The following is a 22868-nucleotide window of genomic DNA, read 5'->3' as shown; positions in this document are numbered from 1 at the left end:
TGGATATTTATGATAAGACTGTCATTGGTGGTATTACCAGGTTATTTGTTTTCGTCATAGACATGGCATAGCCAATGAGAATTGAGGATCCAAACGACCCACTTTATAATAACGGTATAAATGGTATTACTGTGGTGTAACGATACTCTAAAGTGTCAATAATGAGTCCGTCTGTTCCTCTCACATACTGACTTAGTCATACTGGTACTCACAGGTCTCTATACTGGTCAAAGGCATTGTTGGCTTCAACCTCTAGTTTGCGCAGGCGGGCAGATGGCATGGCACCATCGTCGATGGGTGGCTCATACTTATTACTCCATGGGGATCTGAGAAACAAGAATGAGCAAGAGAAAATCCCAAATCAATCCTTTGTGACCAAAGCAAACGGGTGTGTGGTCAAATGTTCATGCATGACAAACAAATAATTGTAATGACATTAATTTATACCAGGCATGGTTTCTGAGGAGATGTAATGACATTAATTTATACCAGGCATGGTTTCTGAGGAGATGTAATGACATTAATTTATACCAGGCATGGTTTCTGAGGAGATGTAATGACATTAATTTATACCAGGCATGGTTTCTGAGGAGATGTAATGACATTAATTTATACCAGGCATGGTTTCTGAGGAGATGTAATGACATTAATTTATACCAGGCATGGTTTCTGAGGAGATGTATATGTGGGAAGGGAAGTAAGATAGAGATAAAGGAGGAGCTGCAGGTTGTCAGTCCTACCTGTAGGAGTCACCGTCTCTGTTGTAGTCACAGAGCAGGTAGTCTTTCCCCACCACCTTGTCCCGGGCAATCTTCAGAGGCTGGTCCACAGAGGAGAGTAGGTCCTCACACAGACTGGGCACCTGGACACAGACAGAAAGTTAAGTTCAGGAGTAAACATTTGCTTAACAAGTCACATATTAAATTGAATGGACTCATGTGTGTGCAAAAAGTGGTTAACTTGATTTCTGAATGACAACCTCATCTCGGTACCCCACACATTCAATTATATTTAAACAGATTCAACCAGATTCAACCACAAAGACCAGGGAGGTTTTCCAATGCCTCCCTGGTCACCTATTGTAAATGGGTAAACAAAAAAAAGCAGATTTTGAATATCACTTTGAACATGGAAGTTATTACACTTTGGATGGTGTATCAACACACCCATTCACTACAAGGATGTCAGGTGTCTTTCCTAACTCAGTTGTCGGAGAGGAAGAAAACCGATCTGGGATTTCACCACGAGGCCAATGATGACTAAAACAGTTGAGTTTAATGGCTGTGATAGGAGAAAACTGCAGATCCATCCTCAGTTTCTACTGGTCAATGTTTTCAGGCTGGTTGTATTGGTGCTAGCTAGGTACCAAGCTAAAGCTAGCTACCCCATAAGATGTGGTCAAACATAGTTTGGTAAACACATTGTTCGTGGCCGGTGTTTGCCGACTTTTTTGTACAGCTTTGACAGTGTTCCTGTATCTTTTTTACACGCAAAGACAAACGGCGTCCCATAGTATGCATGTTGTGAAGCTAATAGCAGTATAACGCCGGTCGGGCAACATCTGGAAAAATAGTGCACTTGGTAGCGTATAGTGGTGCTCGACCAGTCGGCGAACACCCTCGACAGAGAACGGTTGATTGTCCTTGACAATGAATTCCATTATCTTGGCATTAATGGATTTCGCCTTTGAGTTGTCTCGCTGAAATTTTCTTACCCTTTCAAAATGACTGCTCGACTTGTTGACTGCTTGATCCACACAGCAGACATTGTGTGGGCTAGGTTAGGAATGCTGTGTAGCTCAAAATTTTGTGTGGCACCATTACATCATGTACCTTATTTGACAAATACACAGAGTATATCAAACATTAGGAACACCTTCCTTTATTGAGTTGCACCCCCCCCTTTGCCTTCAGAACATCCTCAATTCGTCAGGGCATGGACTCCACAGTGTCGAAAGCGTTCCACAGGGATGCTGGTCAATGTTGACTCCAATGCTTCCCACAGTTGTGTCAAGTTGGCTGGATGTCCTTTGGGTGGTGGACCATTCTTGATTCACACAGGAAACTGTTGAGCATGAAAAACCCAGCAGCGTTGCAGTTCTTTTAAAAAACAGTGCACTTGGCACCAACTACCATACCCCGTTCAAAAGGCACTTAAATCTTTTGTCTTGCCCATTCAACCTCTGAATGTCACACATACACAATCCATGTCTCAAATCCTTCTTTTACCAGCCTCAATAATGCACACAATAATACAATTATTGTTTATAGTATAATAGATTGTTTAAAACAGTTATATGCTTTGCAACAAGAACAATTTCCCTAATACTTTTTACATGGACATCTGAAATCAGGCTACCTGATGGGACTTTTGATCAATGCAGAAAATGGCCATTCAAAATAAACATTCTACGACAGTGACCATGTTATTTTTGGTTTAGCCTATTTGATTCGGAGTTCAGACAAAATGTGTATGTGAAAACAATTTCTAAGATGCATAATTTGTTTTTCTCGAGCTCACTTCACACTAGAGGGAGGCTTGCGCTACTGGTGCTGGCACATGCGCAGATCAAAGACACAGCTTGACCGCCAAATTAAGCTGTTTACATGTCCTAATAATTCAAAAGATTGCTTAAAAACGGCTGGTTTTCTGAGCAACGTATGCGTACTTCGATTTTGACCTTTCGCCAATTAAGATATGCAGAGTAAGGTGTTTACATGACCATTTCAATACGCCGCCTCCTGCCATAAGTTTAATATCAAATTAGTGTGCATGTAAACATATTCAATAAAACGATCACAGCTTTCACCTGGATAATCTCATTGGAAGATCAGGTGTTAATGTTTTGTATACTCGGGTGTACAATTAATGAATGAATGCCCGAGAGGGTGTGGTATATGGCTAATATACCACGGCTAAGGGCTGTTCTTACGCATGACGCAACGTGGAGTGCCTGGATACAGCCCTTAGCTATACCACAAACCTCAGGTCCCCTTTGCTATTATAAACTGGTTACCAACGTAATTAGAGCAGTAGAAATAAAATGTTTTGTCATACCCGATCACGGCTTTCAGATACAGATTTCAGCCAATCAGCATTCAGGGCTTGAACCACCCAGTTTATCGGGCTCCCGAGTGGCGCAGCGGTCCAAGGCACTGCATCTCAGTGCTAGATTCATCACTACAGTCCCTGGTTCGATTCCAGGCCATCACAACTAGCCATGATTGGGAGTCCCATAGGGCGGCGCACAATTGGCCCAGCATTGTCCGGGTTTGGTTGGAATAGGCCGAAATTGTTCTTAGTTTAATAAAGGTTCAATTAAAATATATACACTACCGTTCAAAAGTTTGGGGTCACTTAGAAATGTCCTTGATTGAAAGAAAAGCACATTTACAGTGTAGACATTGTTAATGTTGTAAATGACTATTGTAGCTGGAAACGGCAGATTTTAATGGAGTATCTACATAGGCGTACAGAGGTCCATTATCAAAAACCATCACTCCTGTGTTCCAATGGAACGTTGCATTAGCTAATCCAAGTTTATCATTTTAAAAAGGGTAATTGCTCATTAGAAAACCTTTTTGCAATTGTGTTTGCACAGCTGAAAACTGTTGATTAAAGAAGCAATAAAACTGGCCTTCTTTAGACTAGTTGAGTATCTGGCGCATCAGCATTTGTGGGTTTGATTACAGGATCAAAATGGCCAGAAACAAAGAACTTTCTTCTGAAACTCGTCAGTCTATTCTTGTTCTGAGAAATAAAGGCTATTCCATGCGAGAAATTGCCAAGAAACTGAAGATCTCGTACAACACTGTACTACTCCCTTCACAGAACAGTGCAGACTGGACATAACCAGAATAGAAAGAGGAGTGGGAGACCCCGGTGCACAACTGAGCAAGAGGACAAGTACATTAGGGTCTAGTTTGAGAAACAAGACACCTCACAAGTACTCAACTGGCAGCTAAATGAAATAGTACCCGCAAAACACAAGGACATTTCTAAGTGATCCCAAACTTTTGTACAGTACAGGTCAAAGGTTTTAGAACACCTACTCATTCAAGGGTTTTTCTTTATTTTGACTATTTTCTACATTGTAGAATAATAGTGAAGACAGCAACATTTTTGAAATGACATGGAATCATGTAGTAACCAAAATATTTTCTTCAATTCTTCAAAGAGCCACCCTTTGCCTTGACAGTGTTGGAATTGGCTAAACTTTGATCATTGAGATAGGAAATGAAAGAGACTGGCTTATGTCCGAAGTGAATGGTTCTATGAAGAAAATCAATGGACATCTGTGGATTAGATGAAGGAAAGTGTTGAGGTCAGGAGGTGAGGACAGATTCTCTTAAGGGAGTAATAAAGGTTTGTTATCCTGTTACCCTCTTTATTAGCTTCATGTAGAGCCATAAAATGTAAGGATTGGAGGAGTGTTTAAACTTGGTTAAAGCTTCGCTAATGTCCGCGAGTTATTTACTCTGAAAAATAAGAACCTAACAACGGCTTTGCACACTCTTGGCATTCTCTCAACCAGCTTCACGAGGTAGTCACCTGGAATGCATTTCAATTAGGGTCAGTTTGTTATATCTGGAGTACTTCTCCTGTCCTATTCGGTGTCCTGTGTGAATTTAAGTGTGCCCTCTCTAATTCTCTCTTTCTTGCTCTCTCTGAGGACCTGAGCCCTAGGACCATGCCTCAGGACTACCTGACATGATGACTCCTTGCTGTCCCCAGTCCACCTGGCCGTGCTGCTGCTCCAGTTGCAACTGTTCTGCCTTATTATTATTGGACCATGCTGGTCATTTATGAACATTGGAACATCTTGGCCATGTTCTGTTATAATCTCCACTCGGCACAGCCAGAAGAGGACTGGCCACCCCACATAGCCTGGTTCCTCTCTAGGTTTCTTCCTATGTTTTGGCCTTTCTAGGGAGTTTTTCCTAGCCACCGTGCTTCTACACCTGCATTGCTTGCTGTTTGGGGTTTTAGGCTGGGTTTCTGTACAGCACTTTGAGATATCAGCTGATGTACGAAGGGCTATATAAATACATTTGATTTGATTTGAATTAACAGGCGTGCCTTAAAAGTTAATTTGTAGAATTGCTTTCCTTCTTAATCCGTTTGAGCCAATCAGTTGTGTTGTCACAAGTATACAGAAGATTTGGTAAAAGACCAAGTCCGTATTATGATGGCAAGAACAGCTCAAATAGGCTAAATGAAATTACAGTTCATCAATACTTTAAGACATGAAGGTCAGTCAATACGGAACATTTCAAGAACTACTAAAGTTTCTTCAAGTGCAGTTGCAAAAAAACATCAAGCGCTATGATGAAACTGTTCTCATGAGGACAGCCACAGAAATGGAAGACCCAGAGTTATCCTTTGCAGCAGAGTTAAGTTCATTAGAGTTACCAGCTTCAGAAATTGCAGCCCAAATAAATGCTTCAGAGTTCAAGTAACAGACACCTCAACATCAACTTTTCCGAGGAGACTGTGTGAATCAGGCCGTCATGGTTGAATTGCTGCAAAGAAATCACTACTAAAAGAACACCAATAATAAGAAGAGACTTGCTTGGGCCAAGAAACACGAGCAATGGACATTAGACCGATGGAAATGTGTTATTTTGTCTAGAGTGCAAATTGTTTATTTTTGGTTCCAACCGCCATATCTTTGTGAGACGCGGTGTGTGAATGGATGATCTCTGCATGTGTATTTCCCACCGCAAAGCATGGAGGTGGTGGTGTTATGGTGCTTTGCTGGTGACACTAATTTATTTAGAATTCAAGGCACACTTAACCAGGGTGGCTACAGATAAAAAAATCCCAAAACAGTTGGGATGGCGTATTTACTAGGCAAGTCAGTTATGAACAAATTCTTATTTTCAATTACGGCCTAGGAACAGTGGGTTCACTGCCTTGTTCAGGAGCAGAACAACATATTTTTACTTTGTCAGCTCGGGGATTCGATCTTGCAACCTTCCGGTTACTAGTCCAACCACTACCTGCCGCCCCATTATTATTAGTGGGGCGGAAGGTAGCCTAGCGGTTAGTGGGACTATCATTTGTTTTTCCAACAGGACAATGACCAAAACACCTCCAGGCAGTGTAAGGGCTATTTGACCAAGACGGAGAGTGATGGAGTGCTGCATCAGATTACCTGGCCTCCACAATCCCAACTTCAAACAAATTGAGATGGTTTGGGATGAGTTGGACCGCAGAGTTTAGGAAAAGCAGCTAGCAAGTGTTCAGCATATGTGGGAAGTTGTTCAAGACGGTTGGAAAAGCATTCCAGGTGAAACGGGTTGAGAAAATCTCAAGTGCGTGCAAAGCTGTCATCAAGGCAAAGGGTGGAAGAATCTCAAATATATATCTTGATTTGGTTAACACTTTTTTGCTTACTACATGATTCCATATGCGTTTTCATAGTTTGTTTCTTCACTATTATTCTACAAATGTAGAAAATAGTAAAAATAAAAACCCTTGAATAAGTAGGTGTTCCCAAAAAACTTTTTACTGGTAGAGCGAGCGAGGTAGAGCGAGCGAGGTAGAGCGAGAGCGAGCGAGGTAGAGCGAGCGAGGTAGAGCGACGTAGCGAGCGAGCATGTATACACACGCTATTTTGGCAATATCACCCAGCTCTAGGTGTGTGTGTGTGTGTGTGTGTGTATATGGTGTAGACATTGTCCCACGTCAGATTGAGGTCTGCACTGATCACTCGCATAAACAAATATGGGATAGCTAAAAAGCAGTCCGGCTACAATATGCTGTTTTAATATTTGAAAATGTTAACAAGGTGACATCGTCCCCTGAACCCCCTTTCATCCTCAAAAGTTAATTTGTAATGTGCACAATATTTGCTAGCGTCTGCTCGCTGAACCAGTCTCAAAAAGTCAAGGATGCTAACGCCAGTTCACACACATTCAATGCTGAATAGTCCCACTAGCTAGCTAGCATAGTGAAGTTCTAGCTAATGCATAAATGAGTAATCATGAAATACCTGTTCTGCTGTGATTCGTGCGCCGAGTCCTATTGCACAGCTGACTGCTCTCTGTAATATTTGGCCAACAAGATAATGTTGCAAAGTAGTGAGGCACAGTGGCAGCTCTCAGAGTCAGAAACGGGGCGGCAGGTAGCCTAGGGGTTAGAGCGTTGGGCCAGTAACCAAGTCTGCTGGAGCGAATCCCTGAGCTGACAAGGTAAAAAAAAGAAAAACCTGTAGTTCTGCTCCTGAACAAGGAAATGAACCCACTGTTTATAAATAAGAATTTATCTTTAACTGACTTGACTAGTTAAATTTAAAAAAAGGTTAAATAATTTTTTTTTGAAAACATGCAGATTTCTGAGGACAGCCCCGTACAACTTCAACAAGCTGGCAAACTAGCTATGGCCATTCAAACAAGCTTGGAATAGGGTGCTAGCTGGAGCATAGTTTGCCGTAGTAGCCAGTGCAACATAGCTACCGAGAGCAGAGTGATTTTCAGAAGATGAGTTCCTCTTCCGATGCAAGACAATGGGGGGGACAAATAAGTTCTCTTTGGCAAGAGCTGGGTAGACTGCAGCGGTTGAGAGAGGGCATAGTGTGCGTGAGAAAAAGATGACAAGGAGACGAGAGAAAGCTGGCATATGATGTCCCTGAATGAGGGGGAAGATGAGGTTAAGCCAATTTTCCCTCATTCCATGTCTACTTGCTAAGTGGGAGAGAAGGTGACACGGAAATGAGAGGGGGAAAGAATATGATAAGAATTTGAATGACAGTCTCATGGGATAAAGGGGTACAAATGACAACTCAGTGACATGGATCCCCCCGCCCCCCTTCAGAACACACAGAGACAATGCCTTCTCTGTTCCACGGACACAGCCCCACACCTGGCAACCGCCAGACACACAGAAACAGAGGGGGGACAGAAGGCAGGCAGAAGTGGGAAACTGAGGTAGAAAGTAGAATCAAGGAGGAAAGAGAATGGTTGAGGCGACAGAACAGTATAGAGGGGGAAAGGATGACACTAGAGGAGGTGAGCTCAGGTGATTCCCAACCGTAAGGAGTGAGTGTAAGGAGAGGGAGGGGCTAAATGGGCTCATGTAGAGTGATTGACAGCGTTACTAATGAGCGCTAACAACCAGATACAGAGGAGCGGGCTGAGGCGGTCAAGGAGAGTGCTGGTGCCCAGGGGAGTGAGTTGTCAAAGGGGAGAAGAAAGGAAGAGGAGCAGACGAGGTTCTGAAGGGATATGATCCCCCCCAAAATGTGGAGAACAATCACTAGAGAACGTGTGGTTTGAGTTCTGTCTGATTCAGCTTAATCTGTCAGATGTTTTTGCACTACGGGAGATTTCAAGCACAGTCCTGGCTGTTAGTAGGTAGTCTAGAAGTGTACTGTAAGTCTGTATAAGCTAGCAGAGTTCCTCAACTCCATAATGTAAATTAATGGAGATGAGTGTGTGGACTGTATCTCTGACTTCGTCGAGTCGCTGTCAGTCGATACGCCTGAAAATGTTAACTGCTACATCCATTTTTGGACTTAAATTATTTATTATATACACCCAATGAATCTTGAAGAATATAAGTTATACATACCTCATGAGTTTAGTTTAACTTTCGTACCCTATCAGAGCTCAAAATAATCTTGCAATGTTTGTAAACAATATGAATGCAAACAAACACTATAGCCTAAAAACATGGTTAAACTCATTTTAAATGGCATGGATAGTAAATTCTAGCATCCATAGCTGTTATGAATTTAGAGTGGTTCCATTCACCGAAAGGTTGCTGGATCGAATCCCCGAGCTGACAAGGTAAAATTCTGTCGTTATGCCCCTAAGCAAGGCAGTTAACCCACTGTTCCTCGGGCACCAAAGATGTGGATGTCGATTAAGGCAGGCCCCCGTACCCCTCTGATTCAGGAAGACACATTTCAGTTGTACGACTGACTAGGTATTCCCCTTGCCCTTTCTCCAGGCCAGTTCCTCAGCTTTTTACCGAAACAGAATCGGGGAAGGTGCTTTGTTACAGTTTTAATTAAAATAAATTCTAGCTTTAAAACCCTCACTGTGCACCCGTTTGTCCTCTGTAGCTACGTGCTTTTCTTTGTTTGCTGAAATCCCCTATCAGATAAAATGTTAACCAAATACAACCAGACTGTTCCCTTGTATCGACTGAGACTCGATGTAGTCGAAGGTACACTCCGCCTAACGTCGTTGCAACCCAACACCCCCGAGCTATACATATCATGGAGTTCAGAAATCCAGCTGTGTGTAAGCTTAATAACTATGACAATTCAATCAGTATTGATTGATACGAGCTTCCGCATAACAAAACATGTTGTGGCGAAATCTGCACAGAGCCTTCACCGTGCACTGCCACTTTAAGAGAGCATGAGCAGTAAGGAAGAAGAATATAAAGAGAGCTCGTTCAGCTCTTTTGGGAGGGGCTCTTTGGTGGCGCGACAGTTTGATTGTGTGTGCTGTGCTGCAGAAGTTTTGTTTGTTTTCAGCGTGTGTAGTTTATAGAGTATTTAACTCAATCATCGGTGTAATCGCTCTAGGTCGTGGTTGTTTTAGTTTGGAACCACGCCCGTTATGGATCGCATGGATTAGTAGCAACATTGTTGCGAAGCTTTAACATACAAACCAACAAACCATCGGACAGTCAGACAGTACACCTGCACGCCTGAAGACCACAGCTAAGATCTCTCTTGTTCTCTTTCTCTTTTTCTCTTCCCTCTATCGTTCCAGTGCTTTACCCTGAAACAGACTCTCTATTTTTCCAATGCACTTCCCATTGAAGTGCATTAGAGCTGGACTAGTATTGCCCTGCCAGAAGTATTTGGACATTTTAGTTAAAAGGGAGGTTGCTTGCAAATTGTGTATTGTTATGTGAACTGTATTGAGATGTACTAATGACACGTGGCCGAGAAGACTGGACATTTTTAAGGCCTTTGTTGTGTCGATGAACACCCCCCACATTCATACCCTCTGCACTCATCTACTAGAAAATAATACAGATTATTGCAAATCCTATGTTGATGACTGGGTTCGTTCTTGTATGAAGTTGCTGTTGAATTGCTCTGCCATTATTAGTATTAGTATTATTGTATGAGGTATTCTTGTTTGGGTTACCCCTGTGCTGTGATGTGGGTTTTATATGGTGTGTATTCTCTTTTCTCTCCACTGGCTATCTGGTAAACAGGCTACACTCTAGGCAGTCTCTTCTGCTGATGTGTGTGGGTCTGGTAGTGGTTCTTTCTATTCTACTCTTTTCCTTTCGGCATGGTTAATACCTGCCTGGCGCCCGAACAAAAGCTTTCCTTTACCCCTCTCTAATAAATACCGCTACAATGTAAATATGTTAAGTATTCATCTACACCAGTGGTTACCAAATTTATAGTCCCGTAGTTACAATTTCAGTGAGGCTCTCGTTCAGATATCGGTAAGTGGACTGGAGGCAGGGCATGGAAGTAATTTTTCTAACAATTGTTTGCAGACAGATTATTTCACTGTATCACAATTCCAGTGGGTCAGAAGTTTGCATACACTAAGTTGACTGTGCCTTTAAACAGCTTGGAAAATTCCAGAAAATGTCATGGCTTTAGAAGCTTGTCAGGCTAATTGACATCATTTGAGTCAATTGGAGGTGTACCTGTATTTCAAGGCCTACCTTCAAACTCAGTGCCTCTTTGCTTGACATCATGGGAAAATCAAAAGAAACCAGCCAAGACCTCAGGAAAAAATGAATTAATTGTAGACCTCCACAAGTCTGGTTCATCCTTGGGAGCAATTTCCAAACGCCTGAAGGTACCACGTTCATCTATACAAATAATAGTATACAACACCATGGGACCACGCAGCCGTCATACCGCTCAGGAAGGAGACGCATTCTGTCTCCTAGAGATGAACGTACTTTGGTGCGAAAGTGCAAATCAATTCCAGAACAACAGCAAAGAACCTTGTGAAGATGCTGGAGGAAACAGGTACAAAAGTAGCCACAGTAAAACGATTCCTATATCGACATCACCTGAAAACATAAATACAGCTGTTTGACCATAATGACCATTGTTATGTTTGGAGGAAAAGGGGGAGGCTGGCAAGCCGAAGAACACCATCCCAACCATGAAGCACGGGGGTAGCAGCATCATGCTGTGGGGGTGCTTTGCTGCAGGAGGGACTGGTGCACTTCATAAAATAGATGGCATCACAAGGAAGGAAAATTATGTGGATATACTGAAGCAACATCAAGACATCAGTCAGGAAGTTGAAGCTTGGTCGCAAATGGGTCTTCCAAATGGACAATAACCAAGCATACTTCCAAAGTTGTGCAAACTGGCTTAAGGACAACAAAGTCAAGGTATTGAGGAGTGGCCATCACAAAGCCCTAACCTCAATCCTATAGAAGAATTTGTGGGCAGAACTGAAAAAGCGTGTGCGAGCAAGGAGGCCTACAAACCTGACCTCAGTTACCAGCTCGGTCAGGCGGAATGGGCCAAAATTCGGCCAACTTATTGTGGGAAGCTTGTGGAAGGCTACCCAAAATGTTTGACCCAAGTTAAACAATTTAAAGGCAATGCTACCAAATACTAATTGAGTGTATGTAAACTTCTGACCCACTGGTAATGTGATGAAAAAAATCAAAGCTGAAATAAAATCTCTCCACTATTATTCTGACATTTCACATTCTTGAAATAAAGCGGTGATCCCAACTAACCTAAAACAGGGAATTTTTACTTGGATTAAAATGTCAAGAATTGTGAAAAACTGATTTTAAATGTATTTGGCTAAGGTGCATGTTAACTTCAACTGTAAGTCCTTCACAATAGTATAGGGCTTGCCTGTCCTAGCCACTCCTAGCCATTCTTATTAAATGGTATCGGTTGTTTTTATACATGTCTTAGTACTCGAAAGTCATCTTAAATCTCACTCCAAAAAAACTCCTGTGGCTTAGTTTTCAAATTGCCATGTTTTGTTTCTAAAATGTCTGCGCAAAAGTGAAGGTTTCATCAAGTTGTGAGATGTGTAAATGTGCAAAAGTACTATAAACACACTGTGGCTGAGGAAAGGCACTACTCCCAATACAAGTGAACCCCAAATCAAAATGTAGTGCATCATGGTTCATGGTTTTTAATGGTGGATGTTTGGTAGTACTGCTACCAGTAGAGCTGGTATGTGTCTATGAGCGTGAGCCATACTTTTTTTAAAAACCATTTATCAATTTTTCGAGCAAACAGAATGAGCAGCAGCTACGTTTGGCTACATACAGACAGTTAGATGAAGTCCCGCGAAAGAGTAACGGTTAATGTGATTGGATGTTAATTTGACATTGTGTTATTTCGCTGAACACTAGATGGTTTCATTTTATTTTTGTCAATGAAACGAGCGCTACTCAGGCAAGAAAGGCTAAAAAAAATTATAGCCCCCTTGTAAAATATAAAAAGGACCGTTTTAAAATGTGAAAAACATTAAAACAATTATATTTAAAAATGTGAATTACATTTTTATTTGGTGTACCCGACGGCATTGGGCATAACCCTTCTCCTTTGCCAAGATAATCCATCCACCATGTCAAGAAGCTGATTAAACAGCATATTCATTACACGGGTGTACCTTGTGTTGGGGATAATAAAAGGCCACTAAAATGTGCAGTTGTCACACAATGCCACAGATGTCTCAAGTTGAGGGAGCATGCAATTGGCATGCTGACTGCTGGAATGTCCATCAGAGCTGTTGCCAGAGAATTTAATGTTAATTTCTCTACCATAAGCCACCTCTGTCCTTTCAGAGAATTTGGCAGTACATCCATCCGGCTTCAGAACTGCAGACCATGTGTACAGCGTCGTGAGCGGTTTGCTGATGTTAACGTTGTGAACAGAGTGCCCCATGGCAGCGGTGGGGTTATGATATGGGCAGGCATAAGCTACGGACAACAAACACATTTGCATTTTATTGATGGCAATTTGAATGCACAGAGATACCATGACGAGATCCTGAGGCCAATTGTCGTGCCAGTCATCCGCTGCCATCACCCCATGTTTCAGCATGATAACACACTAGAGGGCGACCGATTAATCGGAATGGACGATTAATTAGGGCCGATTTCAAGTTTTCATAACAATCGGAAAACGGTATTTTTGGACACCAATTAGGCCATTTAAATTATTTTTTTACAACTTTATTTAACTAGGCAAGTCAGTTAAGAACACATTCTTATTTTCAATGACGGCCTAGGAACGGTGGGTTAACTGCCTTGTTCAGGGGCAGAACGACAGATTTTTACCTTGTGATTCAATATTGCAACCTTACAGTTAACTAGTCCAATGTTCTTACCACCTGCCTCTCATTGCACTCCACGAGGAGCCTGCCTGTTACGTGAATGCAGTAAGAAGCCAAGGTAAGTTTCTAGCATTAAACTTATCTTATAAAAAACAATCATAATCACTAGTTAACTACACATGGTTGATGATATTACTAGTTTATCTAGCGTGTCCTGCGTTGCATATAATCGATGCAGTGCGCATTCGCGAAAAAGGACTGTCGTTGCTCCAACGTGTACCTAACCATAAACATCAATGCCTTTCTTAAAATCAATACACAAGTATATATTTTTAAACCTGCATATTTAGTTAATATTGCCTGCTAACATGAATTTATTTTAACTAGGTCAATTGTGTCACTTCTCTTGCAACAGAATCAGGGTATATGCAGCTGTTTGGGCCGCCTGGCTCGTTGCGAACTGTGTGAAGACTATTTCTTCCTAACAAGGCAGCCAACTTCGCCAAACGGGGGATGATGTTACAAAAGCACATTTGCAAGAAAAAAAAAGCACAATCGTTGCACGACTGTACCTAACCATAAACATCAATGCCTTTCTTAAAAATCAATACACAGAAGTATATATTTTTAAACCTTAGCTAAAAGAAATCCAGGTTAGCAGGCAATATTAACCTGGTGAAATTGTGTCACTTCTCGTGTTCATTGCACGTAGAGTCAGGATATATGCAACAGTTTGGGCCGCCTGGCTCGTTGCGAACTAATTTGCCAGAATTTTATGTAATTATGACATAACATTGAAGGTTGTACAATGTAACAGCAATATTTAGACTTAGACAAAATGTTAGATAAAATACGGAACCGTTCCGTATTTCGCTGAAATAAAGATTTTGTTTTCAAAATGATAGTTTCCGGATTCTACCATATTAAAACTCTTTTGGGATAGGGGGCAGCATTTTCACTTTTGGATGAATAGCGTGCCCAGAGTGAACTGCCTCCTACTCTGTCCCAGATGCTAATATATGCATATTATTATTGGATAGAAATCATTCAAACAGTTTTAGAAACTTCCTAGTGTTGTCTGTGAGTATAACATTACTCATATGGCAGGCGAAAACCTGAGAAAAATCCAACCAGGAAGTGGGAAATCTGAGGTTTGTAGTTTTTCAAAGCTTGGTCTACCGAATACAGTGTCTGTGGAGTGAATTTGCACTTCCTAAGGCTTCCACTAGATGTCAACCATCTTTAGAAACTTGTTTCAGGCTTCTGCTATAAAGGAGACCTGTTTGAGTCAGTGGTCTGGCAGAGTGTCTCAGGCTCAAGACGCGCGCTCCCGACAGAGTTAGCTCTCGTTCCAGTGCTTTTCTTCAGACAGGAATTCTCCAGTTGGAACATTATTGATGTTTTATGTTAAAAACATCCTAAAGATTGAATCCATACATCGTTTGACTTGTTTCTACGACCTGTAACGAAACTTTGAGTTTTTGTCTGGACGAAGTGCTCACGCCTCATGAAGATGGATTACTGGGCTGAACATGCTAACAACAAGTGGCTATTTGGACATAAATGGACTTTATGGAACTAATCAGTCAGTTATTGTCAAACTGGGATTCAAAGGTAAGTGACTAATTTTAATGCTATTTCTGACTTTTGTGACACTCTCCCTGGCTGGAAAATGGCTGTATGCATTTCTGTGGCTAGGTGCAGACCTAACATAATCGCAAAGTGTGATTTCGCCGTAAAGCGTTTTTGAAATCTGACAGCGGTTGCATTAAGGAGAAGTTTATATTTCCATGAATAACACTTGTATAGTTTATCAATGTTTATGATGAGTATTTCTGTCATTTGATGTGGCTCTCTGCACTTTCACCAGATGTTTGTTTCGGACAATGCATTTCTGACCACAACGCGCCAATGTAAACTGAGATTTTTGGATACAAATATTAACTTTATCGAACATACATGTAGTGTGTAAGATGAAGTCCTAGGAGTGTCATCTGATGAAGATCAAAGGTTAGTGATTCATTCGCTCTCTATTTCTGATTTTTGTGACTCCTCTCTTTGGCTGGAAAAATGGCTGTGTTTTTCTGCTTTTATCGTAAAGCCTTTTTGAAATCGGACACTGTGGTGGGATTAACAACAAGTTTATCTTTAAAATACTTCTATGTTTGAGGAATTTTAATTATGGGATTTCTGTTGTTTTGAATTTGACGCCCTGCAATTTCACTGGCTGTTGTCGAGGTGGAGCGTCCCACTGGTACCAGAGGGGTTAAAATGAGTGCTAGCTGTGGGTTCGCACTCTGTCGCAACCGGGAGGTCCAGGTGCACGGTGTTTCCTCTGACACATTGGTGCGGCTGGCGTCCGGGTTGGATGCACGCTGTGTTAAGAAGCAGTGCGGCTTGGTTGTGCTGTGTATCGGAGGATGCATGGCTTTCGACCTTCGTCTCTCCCGAGCCCGTACGGGAGTTGTAGCGATGAGACAAGATAGTAACTACTAACAATTGGATACTATGAGGAGAAAAGGGGGTAAAATAAAATAAAGATTTGTTTTTTTATAAGATAAGTCTAATGCTAGCTAGCAACTTACCTTGGCTCCTTGCAGCCACAAGGTCATTTTGATGCTGCACTCGCCTAACAGATGGTCAGCCTGCCACGCAGTAATCGTGGATTGCAATGTACATCAGCCATAATCAGCACCCAAAAATGCCGATTCCCGATTGTTATGAAAACTTGAAATCTGCCCGATTAAAAATCGGTAGACCTCTAGTGCAAAGACCGCATTGCTGTCTTGAAAGACTACAACTTGTCCTGACACTTCCTGATGAAGCATGCTGAAAAATATAGGAATATGGCTTCTGAGCAGAAGGAAAGTGCACCAAGAGAGTTGCTTTCTCAGTTGCAAAAGCAGCAAGGACCTTTCACAAAACTGCATTTAGTAAACAACGGAATTGCGAGAACTAGCTATGTACTGTCCCAAAATTGCTAAACACAGCAACCCAGTTGCTGAGGGCAAATTCGTTAAAGAATGTTTAAATGGACTCTGCAGCAATACTTTGCCATGACAAGAAAGAGCTGTTTGAAAATGTTTCCCTGTCAAGACGAAGAGTTGAGGACAGAGAATATGGAACAGTTGAAAGACGAGGATTTCACATATTTTTCCTTGGCCCTGGATGAGATTAGTGATGCACGTGACATGACGCAGTTGTTAATATTCTTACGAGGCATAACCCCAGACTTTGAAATTACAGAGGAGCTTGCTTCAGTGCAGTCAATGAAGAGCACAACCACAGGGAGAGATAAGGGAGGTTAATAAGTGTGTGGCAAAGCTGGTACGGGGTTTTGAAAAGTTATCCAGTGTGACTACTGATGGTTCCCAAACTTGACAGGAAAACATGTTTGCCTTTTGAAAAGGACATAAGATCAAGTAGCTGAGTTGAACCCAGATCAGAAAATGATTTCCATGCATTGCATTATTCATCAGGTGGTGTTCTGTAAATGTGTTCTGAAAATTAGCCATGTTGTGGATTCAGTCACTAAAGTAGTAAACTTCATAAGAGCAACATCTTTAAACCACAAGCAGTTTGTCCCACTGTTGGAAGACAGTCGGATCATGCAGATCTCCCCTACCACACAAACGTGAGATGGTTTTGGGAAGATGCTTAAAAAAAAAAGGTCTGGGACCTGAAGTCGGAGATTGCTGAGTTTTTGCAAATGAAAGGAAAATGTGGATTTCCCTCAACTGCAAGAAAGAATGGTTGGCTGATTTTGCCTTCACCGTGGACATCATGGCCCTCATGAATGAACTGAATTCGAAACAAGGGAAGGGCTTTTTTTGCACATCAGATGTAGAGCCTTGTCAAAGCCTTCAAGGGGAAATTACTCTTCCTGACCCACCAAGTAGAAGCCAACAAACCCACACCTTCCATCCCCTACTAGTATGTTCCCTATCAGACAACCAGTGGGAGAAGTATAGAAAATCGCTGCTGCATGCTTTGAACTGTGAGTTTGTTGTTTTGAGGCTTTCAAAGTGTTGGAAAATATCATGCTGCTGGTTTCCTCTCCTTTCACCTTCAATGTGGATAACGCTCCCACTGACCTGCAACTTGAGCTTATCGATCTTTCAGTCTTTTCCCTCTGTGTAGTTCATTGCATATTTAATAAAGAAAATATCTACCAAAAGTAGAACATGGATGTGGTTTATTTCTGTGCATGTTAAGGAAAATAAGTAGCATATCAGGACATGACTTACAGTAGATATAATGTAATATGATTCTGGCCCACGAAGACAAAAATATATTCTAATGTGGCCCTCCATGGAACATAATTGCCCAGGCCTGGATTAAGGTCCAATGAATTTACGTCAATTAACTGATTCCCTTATATGAACTTTAACTCAGTAAAAACGTAAAAATTGTTGCATTTATATTTTTGTTCAGTATATATTTGTAATGTAGACAGATTATTTGTTTCTCTGTGGAGCACTCAGATTTGCATGGGTGAGGTCATGTCAGTGTGTATATGACTGAGTGGTTTTTATTGTTATTTATTAAGGATGCCCATTAGCTGCTGCCAAGGCAGCAGGCTACTCGTCATGGAGTCCAAACAAAAAAAAGGCAATTATATCACAAAAAATAATTTTAAAAAAAGTGTTCATCATACGACACCTCTACAATACAAAATGTTAAACCACAATAAAACAATATTACAACAATAAAGTGTGTGTGTTAGCGTATACGTCTCTTCACAGTCAGCGTTGTTCCATAAGGTGTAGGTTTTTTTTACTGCTTGCTTGAGTTACTTGATGCAGAATTGAGTTCCATGTAGTACTGTGAGTTTTGCAGTGTCTTGTGGACTGTGAAGAGACCCCTGGAGGCATGTCTTGTGGGTGTCAGAGCAGTGAGCTAGTCGTTTGAACAGACAGCGCCGTGCTTTCAACATGTCAATACCTCTCACAAAGACAAGTAGTGATGCAGTCACTCTCTCCTCTACTTTGACCCAGGAGAGATTGACATGCATGTTATTGATGTTAGCTCTCCGTGTACATTTAAGGGCCAGCCGTGCTTCTCTGTTCTGGGCCAACTTTGCCTGTGTCCCTCCGTGACACTTGACCGGGCAGTAGTCCAGTTGCAATAAAACTAAGGCTGAGCGATTTTACGATTGGATCTTCTATCGACGATGTTCAACAGCCATCATTGATGGTGATGACATCAGCAAATGGCCTATTCCTCATTTGCCATACCATAAGTTAAATACATACAGTACCAGTCAAATTGGACACACCTACTCATTCCAGGGTATTTCTTCATATTTACTATTCTCATATATATATATATATTCTTCGAAATAGCCACCCTTTGCCTTGATGACAGCTTTGCACACTCTTGGCATTCTCGCAATCAGCTTCATGAGGTAGTCACCTGGAATGCATTTCAATTAACAGGTGTGCCTTGTTAAAGGTTCATTTGTGGAATTTATTTCCTTCTTAATGAGTTCGAACAGTCAGTTGTGTTGTGACAAGGTAGGGGTGGTATACAGAAGATAGCACTACATTGGGAAAAGACCAAATCCATATTATGGCAAGAACAGCTCAAATAAGCAAAGAGAAACGACAGTCCATTACTTTAAGATTTGAAGCTCAGTCAATACCAAAAAAAATTTGCAATCGCAAAAACCATCAAGCACCATGATAAACAGTCTCTAATGAGGACCGCCACAGGAAAGGAAGACACAGAATTACCTCTGTTGCAGAGGATAAGTTCATTTGAGTTAGCAGCCTCAAATAAATGTTTCAGAGTTCAAGAAACAGACATCTCAACATCAACTGTTCAAAGGGGACTGCATGAATCAGGGCTTCAAGATCAAATTGCTACAAAGAAACCACTACTAAAGGACACCAATAAGAAGAAGAGACTTGCTTGGGCCAAGAAACACGAGCAATGGACATTAGACCGATGGAAATCTGTACTATGGTCTGATGAGTCCACATGAGATTTTTGGTTCTAACCGTGTCTTTGTGAGACGCAGAGTAGGTGAACAGATGATCTCTGCATGTGTGGTTCCCACCGTGACGCATGGGAGGAGGTGTGATGGTGTGGGAGTGCTTTTCTGGTGACACTGTCAGTGATTTACTTACAATTCAAAGCACACTTAACCAGCATGGCTAACACAGCATTCTGCAGTGATACACCATCCCATCTGGTTTGCGCTTAGTGGGACTATAATTTGTTTTTCAACAGGACAATGGCCCAACACACCTCCAGGCTGTGTAAGGGCTATGTACCCAAGAAGGATAGTGATGGAGTGCTGCATCAGATGACCTGGGCTCCACAATCAACCAACCTCAACCCAATTGAGATGGTTTGGAATGAGTTGGACCAAAGAGTGAAGGAAAAGCAGCCAACAAGTGCTCAGCATTTGTGGGAACTCATGGAAAAGCATTCCAGGTAAAGCTGGTTGAGAGAATGCCGAGAGTGTGCAAAGCTGTCATCAAGGTGGCTACTTCAAAGAATCTCAAATATATTTTGATTTATTTAACACTTTTGGTTTCTACATGATTCCATATGCGTTATTTCATAGTTTTGATGTCTTCAGTATTATGCTACAATGTAGAAAATAGCAAAACATTAAGAAAATTAACATGTAGGTGTCCAAACTTTTGACTGGTACTGTGTGGTAGTCAGACTAACATAATGCAATAGAACAATGTAGATTGTAGAAAAAGGAGATCACCAAAGCAGCGCAAAATGCCAGATTGGCCCTAACGTGTGTTCCTTGGCCCTAACGTGTGTTTCTCGCCCCTCCTATGTCGGATGATCATGGACCTTTTGCAGCGGACACTCCGTTGTCTGGCTTATTGTAAAAAAAAAATGTTTTTAAAGTTTCTCTTTCTCCCCAATCTATTTGAATGTGACTTGTTGGTCTAGGAATAGCCTACTATTTCGTGATCAACCATTGAATGAATCTATAGGCCTAACGGAGTTCCCACTCAGAAAGTTGTTTGCGAATAGCCTTATTAAAAACATTGTACAGCAATACATGAGAGAGAACAATTGCAAGAGACTAATCAAAAAGGAAGTTTAAACAAATCTGATACTTTTCTGCTTTACTTGAGAAAATTGTAGGTAAAATAAATTGTGCCATTCAAAAACCACTCCTTGCAAACCAGACAGACAATAGGTTATAGGTCTACACATAGGCTACTGCAGTAGCCAACACATTACTGACAAACTTAAATTAATATATATAAAATGTTCCAAGTGTTTATTAATGTCCTTGAATTGCTTAACAGGCAATCAGGCATAAGCTCCCGCAGCAGCACTTTCATTAAACAAATGAATCATCAAACAACTTCATCTTGATTGTTTACAAATGGTGCATTTATATAGATGGACTACACCAAACATTAGGAACACTGGCACCTACTACCATACCCCGTTCAAAGGCAATCTTTTGTCTTGCCCATTTACCTTTTGAATGGCACACATGCACAATCCACGTCTCAATGGTCTCAGGCCTTAAAAATTGTTCTTTAACCTGTTGATCTGCTCCTTGTCAGTAACAACCACATGGCTGAGCTCTAATCACCACTTCATTAAGTCAGGATTCCTATTTGACTCAGCCATGCCTCCTTGTCTGTCCAACATTTCCTAATCTCCCAGCCCTTCTAATGCGACTAGCCCTGATGCGCCTCCCTCTTTGCCCCCTGACCTGTTACAAAGTTTTTCCGTGTAGGCGGTCACTGAGTCGGAGGTGCTAAAGGAGCTCCTTAACTTGACCCCAAAAACCATCTGGGTCAGATCCTTTCTTCTTTAAAGTTGCAGCCCCCATCATCGCCGAGCCCCTCTCCTCTCTGGGGAGGTTCCAATTGCTTGGTTTGCTGACTAACTCTCTCAAAGAGTGCAGTGTATAAAGTCAGCACCTCTGCTGTCTCTGCCCATGACTGTCACCAAGGGAGTACCCCAAGGTTCGATCCTAGGCCCGACTCTCTTATCAATTTACATGAACATAGCTCAGGCAGTAGGAAGCGCTCATCCATGTATATGCAGCTGATATAGTCTTATACTCAGCTGGTACCTCCCCAGATATTGTGTTAAACGCTCCAGAACAAAGCTTTCTTAGTGTCCAACAAGCTTTCCCTGTCCTTAACCTTGTTCTGAACACCTCCAAAACAAAGGTCATGTGGTTTGGTAAGAAGAATGCCCCTCTCCCCACCGGTGTGACTACTACCTCTGAGTGTTTAGAGCTTGAGGTAGTCATTTCATACAAGTACTTGGGAGTATAGACTTGGTTTCCTCAATCATAATCGCACCTCTCTCACCCCAGCTGCCAAACGAACCCTGATTCAGATGACCATCCTACCTATACTTGATTACAGAGACATAATTAATAGCTCGGCAGGCAAGGGTGCTCGTGTGGCTAGATGTTCCTCACCAGATTTGCCACCAATGCTAATTATAGGACACATCACTGCGCTCTATACACCTCTGTAAACTGGTTGTCTATGTACCCATCGCAAGACCCACTGGTTGAAGGATATTTATAAACCCTCTTAGGCCTCACTCCCCCCTATCTGAGATACCTACTGCAGCCCTCATCCTCCACATACAACACCCATTCTGCCAGTCACTTTCTGTTAAAGGTCCCAAAAGCACACACATCCCTGGGTCACTCCTCTTTTCAGTTCGCTGCAACTACAGACTTGATTATGTTGGAGGCGCTTCCATTAGACAGATCTCTGCTATATCATGGATCAAGAGTTGATGTAAAGCCAAATAAACAGGTTGTTTTTCCAGCAGCAGACTATGATCGATAATGTCAAAAGCTGCACTGAAGTCTAATAAAACAGCTCCCACAATTGTCTAATTATCATTTTTTTTCCCGCCAATCATCAGGTCATTTGTAAGTGTCGTACAGTTGAGTGCCCCTCCCTATAAGGTTGTCTTCTGCTGGAGACTCACCAGGTCGATGAGGTCACTGAGATTCTTCTCGATCTGCTGGGGAGGAAGACGCCTCATCAGGTCCAGAGCACAGTCCAGCTGCTGGTCATTCTGAAACACACAAAATAAGAGTCAGCTTTTGATACACATTCCAACACAAAATGTATAGTTCTGCAAAAGAAAGTCTAAAAGCAAGTTGCACTTGCCCTTTGTCAATTGTTTTTATTTTACAAGAGAAATTAACTTGATCCTTGCCAAGTTCAACCCTGCAGAAAGAGTCTCAACAGTTTAAGCTGGTCTTGGAATATAAGAAGTTGACTGTTCACAGTTGATTTTCATGAATCTTTTAAAAGGAGATTAAATTAACTTTAAAGTGTTTTGGTTTAAAATGCATCCCCATCACTGTCTGCATTTAAATCAACCAAAATAGATTGAATTGACCACAGAGCCAAAAAAGTTCCCGGCCTTCCACACAGCCCCAGCAGAATGAGGAGGCAGCCAGAGATGGATGCATGTTACATTCTTACGGTAGATACGACAGAGCCGAGCCAGGCCGTGACTAGGGTATGTAGAGAACATTCACACCCTGACAACAATAGCCATACACTCACTGCATCCTAAGATTACATAGGTCATGGAACTAGCTGCTCATGGTTTCAGTAACAGCCTTTATCA

General features: G+C 41.7%; 1 protein-coding gene across 2 annotated transcripts in view; it reads right to left on the bottom strand.

The window, feature by feature from the left end:
• Positions 1-22868, bottom strand: part of LOC110528073 (F-actin-capping protein subunit beta isoforms 1 and 2) — a 32212-nt gene that overhangs the window by 4510 nt on the left and 4834 nt on the right. For both annotated transcript variants that reach the window (XM_021609869.3, XM_021609870.3), the window contains exons 2-4: positions 22215-22304; positions 741-862; positions 213-326 (exon numbers count right to left, since the gene is read on the bottom strand). In XM_021609869.3, the coding sequence (XP_021465544.1) occupies positions 213-326; positions 741-862; positions 22215-22304 (326 nt within the window). The remainder of the gene's footprint in view (positions 1-212; positions 327-740; positions 863-22214; positions 22305-22868) is intronic.

Source organism: Oncorhynchus mykiss, chromosome 7 (genome assembly GCF_057628025.1).
Source record: "Oncorhynchus mykiss isolate SJ-2025 chromosome 7, ASM5762802v1, whole genome shotgun sequence".
Lineage (NCBI taxonomy): Eukaryota > Metazoa > Chordata > Actinopteri > Salmoniformes > Salmonidae > Oncorhynchus > Oncorhynchus mykiss.
The sequence above is the reverse complement of the archived record's forward strand: the minus strand, read 5'-3'. Positions and strand labels throughout refer to the sequence as shown.